General features: G+C 42.8%; 1 protein-coding gene across 1 annotated transcript; it reads right to left on the bottom strand.

The window, feature by feature from the left end:
• Positions 1–1,303: 1,303 nt before the first annotated feature.
• TPBGL (trophoblast glycoprotein like) lies at positions 1,304–8,016 on the bottom strand. Its single transcript, XM_073612561.1, has one exon. It carries the CDS (start codon positions 6,937–6,939, stop codon positions 5,866–5,868), a length of 1,074 nt encoding a protein of 357 aa, XP_073468662.1. The 5' UTR covers positions 6,940–8,016; the 3' UTR covers positions 1,304–5,865.
• Positions 8,017–9,480: the final 1,464 nt, after the last annotated feature.

Consider the following 9,480-nt stretch of genomic DNA (forward strand, 5'->3'; position numbering starts at 1 on the left):
GCGCTCAGTATTTTAATGACAGTTTTTGAAGCACCTCAGTGTGAAAGGGGCCTAGGGCTGCTTTCACATTGGGGCATCGGCGGTAAAGCGTTGCTACTTTTAGCGGCGCTTTACCGTCGTTTTTGCGGAGGTTCTCGGCCACTAGCAGGGTGCTTTTAACCTCCATTAGTGGCCGAAAAAGGGTTAAAATGAACCGCAAAGTGCCGCTACAGCGGCGCTTTGCTGGTGGTTCGGCGGCGCTGCCCATTCATTTCAATGGGCAGGAGCGGTGAAGGAGCGGTGTATACATCGCTCCTTCACTGCTCCAAAGATGCTGCTTGCAGGAGTTTTTTTAACACCCTGCCAGCACATCGCCCCAGTCCTCGGGCGTTCACATTGAGACTGCAGGGGAGCCATTTTTCAGGCGCTATTTTTAGCTCAAAAGCACCTGAAAAATGCCTCAGTGTGAAAGGGACCTAAGAGATGATGCTATTTTCAGGCTGCAGGAAAGAAAATTGCTCAATTCCCCCCCATCAACACAGTCAGTGTTGATGGGGGAATCCCTCCACTGGCATTATTGTGTTCAGCTGGCGGGGAGCCTTCCCAACCGGCAGAACATGGTCACTGCTGGCTGCTATAGCTGCCGCCGGCAGTAATCACATGCAAACAAATCCGACAGGATCAGTGGATCAACTTGTGTTCAGCCAGCCTGCCCATTGATTGATTGAGCCAGTCGTTGCTGAACCGACCAAGATTCCATCCATCTATGGCTAGCTTTGTTCACAGGTGTGGCTAGGGGGTGGTAAAACCAGGAGGCTGAACCTCAGTTTTGTCCCCCCCCCCCCCCCCCGAACCTGAGCATGCAGCCGTGCAGAAAGAACAACAATCTCCTGCCCTCAAGAGTAATGTAATGGTGGAGGATGGATCACAGGTCCCTGGTATTTCCAAGACAAGCACAGGCTCTACTGCCTCCTAAGGGTCGGGGGGGACCCAATGGAAACACTGCAAACAAAGAAAACAAAGAAGAGTGGGCGTACCAGCCTTGCACATTACCCAAGTGGTATGTTTAATAATGTAATCAATGGAAATATACCCACAAACAACTCGATAGTAAAAGCATATCAGAGTCCAAAGTATGCACAAAGCAATCTGGTCACACAGACTAGTCCCAGAAAGCCGGAGGACCTTCCAGATGCTGACGCGTTTCGAAGGGAGATCCCTTCAAAACACGTCAGCCATCTGAAGGGTCATTGGACTTTGGACTTTGATATGCTTTTACCATTGAGTTGTTTGTAAGTATATTTCCATTTATTACCACTTGGGTAATGTGCAAGGCTGGTGTGTCCTCTCTTCTTTGTTTTTGCAATGCACCCGTGGAAAGCTGTACACGTCCCGCGGCTGCACCGCTGTCCTTTGTGGCTGTGTCATAAATGAAAGAGGAACTGCAGTCTGCTCACACCATTTGTAATAAAAACATATTTCCCATTCTGGAGCTTCCCTCCAACCACTTTGTATATTATTCTACATATACTTTCATTCTGTACTTGCTAAATATGCTGCAGAAATCTCCCTTCACTGAGTCTGACTGCATCCATTTTAACTGTGGGCATCTCAAGCTGCTGCCTGTTCATTTCCTGGATTTACACAGACACACAGAGGCACACCTCCAGCTCTGCAGCTCTCATTGGCCCTTTTATGACTCATCCCCCTCCCTTCCCGGCAAACTCTCATAAGAGTGAGAGAGAGCTGTGCATGATGTCATAAGCCTAGGCAAGCCTTTCTCAAACTTTTCAGCACAGAGGAACCCTTGAAAGAACTTTCTGGTCTCAGGGAACCCCTGCTAAAAGTTACTATATCTACAACTCTTGATACATTAGTGTGATGGCCAGTGAGAAGAATGCTCCTTATACTTGGGGTCATTGAGAAGAATTACACCTTTACAGATAGCTAAAAAGATCAATGGTGTCAGTGGGAACTTATCTGAGATGCAGAAATTGCTCATTGATCAAGGAACACCTAGAAACCTCTGGAGGAACCCTGGGATTCCATGGAACCCTGAATGAGAAACCCTGGCCTAGGCTAATGACCAGACAAGAAACAGGAAGTGATCTTTATAAGGTATTTACTGGCAGAAAAAAAAATGTTTTACTATCCAAAGTTAAAACAACAACAAGGGCAGAAGATTTAATAGATGGAAAGATGAAAAAATAGCTGAAGGTCCGGTTTAAGCAGCCTGTGGAAATTTGCCGGCGTTGGCTCTGCTGAACACTACCAGTGCAAGTCAATGGGGCCATGCCACCACCGCATGCAATGCCAAGCATTCACTCTGGTATTTACAGGGTTAAATCATAATTCCTCCTCACCGCCTGTCAAATGCTCTTGGAATAGCAATCCAACAAGGATCGCTCTTCAGAGGGCACTGCATCTGTGAACTAGCCCTAACTATGTCATTTTAGACACGTGTAAAGAAAAGAATGAAACCAGCAAATGTTTAGGTGGAGAATGAAGGAATATGGGAAGGCTCAGAATGTTGGAGTCTCAGTTGTCGGGATGGAAAGGTTGTACTGTGGTGGACGGGCCACTGATAAGTTAGTAGCCATGATCAGTGGGGGCCAGTCTATACAGGGCGCAGGGGCGCCGCTCCCCTAATCCATGCGCCCGGCCCCTAATCTACATGGATCTCAATGGGGTATTTTTTATTTTTTTTAGAAGCACGTGATTAGTGGCTTCAAAAAAGGGTGGGCTCAAGGAGCAGAGCACTGCACCCTGAGCTCACCCAGTTGTGTGACAATAGCAAATTGATATTAACTATTGTCTTCCTGATTCTCCCGGCCAATCAGGAAGCGGGTCCTGAGACCGGTCACCCGATTGGCCCGAAAGGAGAAGCAATCCTATTGGCCTGCCGAGGAGGAGGAGGGAGGAGACGCAGGGGAAGCTGCTTGCAAACTAGATGGGGTAAGTGCGGGGCTGGTGACCGACCGACCTGGGAGAGGGGGTGGCAGCGATTGGATTGTTTACCCCCTCCCAAAAAAAAATATACCACCAGCTGCCACTGGTCATCATAATTATTAGCCCAGAGCTAACCCAGTAATAATAACATATCATTATGTTGAGGGATAGAACTGCTTGTTGGTTGGAACCTCATCTGTCGTACATTGAAATGAATCTTCTTCTCGTGATGAAATGATACAATGCTATAATGATACAATGCTACAACGATGCAATGCTACAATGATACAAGTAGTTTCTATGCTACAACGATACAGGTGGTTACAAAGATACAAATGGCAACAAGTGGTTAAATGTTGAAGTAGCAGATGTCATGGCTGATGTAGCTCTGGGCTGAGTTAGCTCTGGGCTGAGTTCTGGAAACGTAAAGTGGTAGGGGGATGGGTGTTATAAAAGGTTTTTTTTGTTTTTTTTTGTTTTTTTAACGAACTGTGTGCTGCAACGGGCCTCCATCTTCAAACTCCCTTTCCCTGGCCTTGCTAAACCCAATTTATCTACCTTGATTCCTATTCTGGCTCTTGGAGACAATAATGGTGGTCAGTGGACATTCCCATCAAACAATGACTAATGAGAAGTAAATCAATGTGGTGCCTTTTAACTCTCTAATTCCCTGATTAGGAGGAATAAGGACTCCTCCACAGTCTGTACTGACCAGCAAGACACACGATGTACTCGGCTCAATGTATAATACTGCGATGGACAGTGCCAGGAGGACACAATGTGATTCCCTCCCTTACACAAACCTGGACCGAGTGAAGAACCCGGTTGTCACATTAATCCAATGGCTTCAATACTTTCAGCATCACTAAAGAAGCAGCAGAACCTCTGACTTTGCTGGCTGCATGCTTGTTCCCAGTCTGTGACTCCAAAAATATGGCAGCAATAGACAGCCAGGCAATGAGTATTTTCAGCAGAAAGATAGCAAAGGCAGATCCCATATGTGTCCCAGCACCATCTTCCCTTAAAGTGTACGTATAGCCAAAAGTTTTTGTTGCTGGTTTCGGATAGAGTAGGGAAGAGTAAAATCCCTTCAAGCTGTCTGTGTCCTGTGGGGGGGGGGATTCTTTTCACTTCCTGTCTTGGAGGTGCAACAGGAAGTGAAAGGATGTCTCCCCAAAGTGACTGAATTTGCCATCTTAGAGAGATGTCCACTCTCATGACAACCGTAAAGTAGATATGCATGGTTCATTTAGTTCCAAAGCTAAATTTGGACCACATTTTTGTTATATGGAGATTCTGATGTTTCTTGAATTACAATAGTAGCAAATTTAAAGAAATCCAAAATAACAAAAAATTTTGTCCAAGATAATAAATAATCCCAATTTGAATCAAATTTGAATTGGATTTGAAAAACGAAATTGAGTTTGAAAACAAATTTGAAATGGAAACATATTGGTGGCTATTGCTGATTTCCTTCAAAGTGTTCATATATAGCCTTCTTTCGAAATTCAAAAAAAAAAAAAATAGAATAGAAAAAAAATAGAATAGAAAGAATTTAGCTGTCTTCCATAATTCGAAATTTGAATTTTGAATAGAGCAGAATAAATTAAAAAAAGAAAATAGCCGTCTTTCAAAATTTGAAAATTTCAATTTCAAATAAAATAGAATAAAATAGAAAGAGTATAGCCGTTTTCTCAAATTACAATTTTGAAAAGCACAGAAAAGAACAGAATAAAACAGAGTAAAATAGAATAGAATAGAATAGGAAAAAAATTGAATAGAATAAAAAACAATAGAAAAACACATATGTGTGAGCTAGTAGTGCCGCACATCCCGAAATATTATATAATGGAAAAATCCCCTCATGGGGTTCTTTAGCAGCCAAGAAATTATTCAAAAGTCATTGATTAAAATTCTTTATTGTATCAAAAAGCAATTTGACAATTACATGAGAGTTGTAAAAAATAGCTCTGAAATTCACATGAAAATGACAAAACCATTGATCAAGATGGAACTACATATTGTATGAAATCTTGCTAAAATTGCATTATACTGCAAAAAAAATGTATATAATCTTCCACATAGAACCCCTACGCATTTCGACCCTTCTAATTGTGGTCTTCTTCAGGGGAAATTTTATTCTTAGAATAAATGACCTTTGAAGAATTTCTTGGCTGTTAAAAAACCCATGAGGGATTTTTCCATTATATAGAATAGAATAAAATAGAAAGAATATAGCTGTCTTCTGAAATAAAAATTTTGAAAAGCACAGAAAAGAATAAAACAGAGCAGCATAGAAAATAACAGAATAGAAAAAGAATAGAATAGAATAAAATAGAAAGAATATAGCCACCTTCTGAAATTCAAACAGAATGGAATAAAATAAAATAGAAAGAATATAGTTGTGTTCCAAAATTCTAAAAAATAGAACCAGCTATTCTTCACAATGAATTTGGATCGAATTGATATTTTCAACTTAAATTCGATTTGAATACTTTGAATCCTTAGGAGGAATTCTAATCTGGTCGAAAACAAATAAACCAAACTCAAATGAAACACATCTTGTTACAAATGCAGCAAAACTAAATTAGTAACTTAACAAATTGATCTGTAACTAAACATTTTTGTTTTAGTTCTTCACATGTTTACTCTGAAGGTTTTGATTTTCTCTAGTGACAAGGGTCACCAGAACAAATAGAAAGAGTGAATCTCTCCTGTGGTGACATAGACAGCAATATAAACGTGCCAAAGGATCTAACTCTTCCACACTCCATCCAAAACAATTTAATTTGTTTTGCCTTTACATACCCTTTAAAGCTCATTGGCCTCTAGCATGACCTATGGCGTCAGAACCAGAATTCATGTCCTATGACTTTATCTCCTCTATGCATTGAAATTGTTACAAAGAAAGGTCATTCAAGGCGTGAGCGATCAAGTTTATATCCCAGTAGAAGCATTGGATCTCCTGGGGTCGGAGTCCTGCTCGTACCGGTAATGATAGCCCTCCATCTGGTCCCTGCAGGCCTCCCGAAAGTTGTTCATCCACCTTTTAATCCCTCGCCTGTTCAGGTAGAGGACCATGAGAAATATGACCCCAATGAGAGCCAGGACAATCCCAAAGAAGACATAGGATGCTGTCTCCAGGTTCTCATTGGAACATTTCAGTTTGTCGCCTCTGAGGTTGGTGACCAAGGAACCGTTCAAGGCTGAAGGTCCGAAGCACTGGAGCTGCTGGGCGTCCAAAGTCTGGGAAGTGTTTCGGAACCAAGAAATCATTTCCTTGATTTGACAATCACAAAAAATGGGGTTGGGGCTCAAATAAAGCCGGGTCTTCTTGTCTCTGAGCACCAAGATCTCCTCCTCTTTGAGTCTCTGAATAGAGTTATTTCCAAGGTGGACAGTCTGCAAGTTCTCCAGATCCTTCACAGCCATGGGGAAAGACTGGAGCTCATTTCCAGACAGTTCCAGAGTCCTAAGACTCGGCAAATGTTGAGCCCATCGAGAGTTAAAAATGTTGCTTCGGGCTGGTTCTCGGAGAGCTTGGTTTAATTTTAAAACTTGAAGCTGAGATAATCCTGCAAAAGCATCGTCAGGAAGGGAGCTGAGGGCATTGAAGCTCATGTCCAAGGTGGTGAGGCTTGGGAGGTCCGAGAAAGCCCTGGCCTCTATGGCTTGGAGGTTGTTGTTGGCAAGTACAAGTGTTGTCAAGTTGTAGAGACTTGTTCCATTTCTCTGGAAGGCTGAGGCTGGGAGGACGGTGATGTTGCTGTTGGTGATGGACAGGTTCTGGACCCAGTGTGGTAAATCCTCCGGAACCTCCTGGAGAGATGAAGATCGGCATTGCACCAGGCTCTTCTTGCTGTAACAGTCACACTTTAAGGGACACGATAAGGTGGCATTCAGGAAGATCAGAAGCCCGACCAACTTGAAAACCAGACTGCCATTGGCTTCAGATAATTTCGGTAGCGTGTTGTTGGGGTTGCCATGGCAATCAGGACGTCTCGGTGACATCTTTCGGAGTTGTGTATGAATTGAGGACACAAAGTACCGAAAGGGCTTTGCCGTCCTCCCGTCCGTCCTTGTGAGGAAGCACCAAGATCGACCAAGACCGACTTCTCTTTCATTCTCAAATGGCGTCCATACATCGGAAGGCTGGACGCCCTTTCTGAAGATAGTGAGCTTCCCGTCCTCGCTCGGAACTCTTCATTTGATTTTGACGTCTCTGGCAGGTCAGATGGATGGACGAGATGCCTCTCCTCCCTCTTCTCCCTCTCCCCCTCTTCTCCATCCCGCCTCTCCCCATCAGCTGCTCCACTCTCTTATTGAAGAGGAGAGGCTGGAGTCATTCGCTACGATGGATTCCAAGCTGGAACAAGCCTTGCCTGGCTCTCATTTATACCCAGAGAGAGCTCCAAAGACAAAGGGAGCCGGATAGGCATGTCTCCAGGGTCACTCCATCAACAGATACTCCAGAACTCTTCCCCCAGCCTGCCATAGACACAATGGTCACAAGTCATGCTGGCACAGTGCAGGGGCCACCAATAATCAGGGGCCACTAATAATCAGGGGCCACTAATAAGCAGGGGCCACTAATAAGCAGGGGCCACCCTTCATCACCTGCTAACCCTCAGAAGAGTAGAGGGGTATTACTTCATTTGCTTTTATGAAACAAGTTAACCTCTCTCCTAATCTCTGTCATTTTCTCTGTATGTGTTTCTCTATTATCTTTCTCTCCCCATGTCTCTCTGTCTCTCTCTGTCTTTCTTCTCTATCTTGCTTTCTCTCTCTCCGCCTTTATATATCCCCCTTTTTCTACCTCTCTCCCTCTCCATCTCTCTCTCTTTCTCGTTATCACTGTCTCTGTATTGCTCTCTCTCTCTCTTCACTCTTTATTTCTCTTTCTTTCTTTTTTTTCTTTCTCTCTCTTTTTTCTCTCCTTGTCTTTCTCTTTCTCTCCCTCCTTGTCTCTCTCCCCCTTTCTCTCTCTCTCTCTCTCTCTCTCTCCTCTCACTCTTTTTCTTTCTCTCTCTCTTCTCTCACTGCCTCTCTCTCTTTCTCCCCCTCCTTGCCCCATCTCTCTCCTTCTCTCTCCCCCCCCCCCTCTCTCTCTCTCTCTCTCTCTCTCTCTCTCTCTCTCTCTCTCTCTCTCTCTCTCTCTCTCTCCCTCCTTGCCCCATCTCTCTCCTTCTCTCTCCCCCCCTCTCTCTCTCTCTCTCTCTCTCTCTCTCTCTCTCTCTCTCTCTCTCTCTCTCTCTCTCTCCCTCCCCCCCTCTCTCTCTCTCTCTCTCTCTCTCTCTCTCTCTCTCTCTCTCTCTCTCTCTTTTTCCCTCTGTCTTTCTTCTCTTTCTCTCCCTTTCTCTATATATATTTTTAGCAGAGACCCTAGAGAATAAAATGGAGGTCATTGCATTTTTTTTTATATCATACAGAAAAATACACATTAATGAATAAAAAAATTTAAAAAAAACATAATATATGCCTCAATTTTTGGTATAATATAAAGATTATGTTACACCAAGTAAATAGATACCTAACATGTCATGCTATAAAATTGCATACGCTCGTGGAATGGCACCAAACTACAGTACTTAAAAATCTCCATAGGCGACATTTTAACAATTTCTACAGGTTACCAGTTTAGAGTTACAGAGGAGGTCTAACATTGGAATTATTGCTCTCGCTCAGACGTTCACGGCGATACCTCACATGTGCGGTGAAAACACTGTTTACATACGCGGACGTGACCTACGTATGTGTTCACTACTGCGCGTGAGTATGTGGGGACAGGGGCACTTAATTTTTTTTTAATTATTATTTATTATTATTATTATTATCATTATTACTATTATTATTTATTTTATTATTATTTTTTTAAATTTTTACACTGTTCCTTTAAAAAAAAAAATTGTAAACATCCCTTGCGATGACAGGTCCTCTTTATGGAGAGATATGAGGTCTAAAAGACCGCAAATCTCTCCTCTACCCTTAAAAAGCAAAAGATATAATAATAATAATAATAATAATCTTTTGCTTTAAGAAAAAACACGTTTACATGGTCTGAGAACCGAAAGTGACGTCAGTTCTCCAAGGGCATAGAGATAAGTGGTGGCCATCTTGCCATTGCTTATCTCTATGGCAAGCCAGTGCCGAATGGTTCCCGGGCTCAGCGATCGGTAATGTAAGCCTGGGAAGAGGGGGGGGGTGCTCCTCTACCGCTGTTTTTAAAAGTGATCCTGCGGCGAATCTGGAAAAAACGACGCCTAAGGGAAAATAAAATACTGGGATTATGGCATCTAGCTGCAGCCATAACCCCAGTATTTAACACCAAAGTCATGACATATTTTCCCAGTTAGGCAGTCGGCAGGGGGGTAATTAAATGCTTATAGGAGCAAAAATAAAAGAAAATCAAACAAATTAAAAAGAAAAAAAATATTATAATGAAGAAACCTTAATGGTTAGCCTGGGGGAAGTATTCAGACATTTCTCACACAATTTTCTGTAAATATAGACAAGTATTATTTTGTATTTTGTTTACTTTGTATTTTAAATAGA

The sequence above is a fragment of the Aquarana catesbeiana genome, linkage group LG02 (assembly GCF_042186555.1).
Source record: "Aquarana catesbeiana isolate 2022-GZ linkage group LG02, ASM4218655v1, whole genome shotgun sequence".
In the NCBI taxonomy this organism is placed as follows: Eukaryota; Metazoa; Chordata; class Amphibia; order Anura; family Ranidae; genus Aquarana; species Aquarana catesbeiana.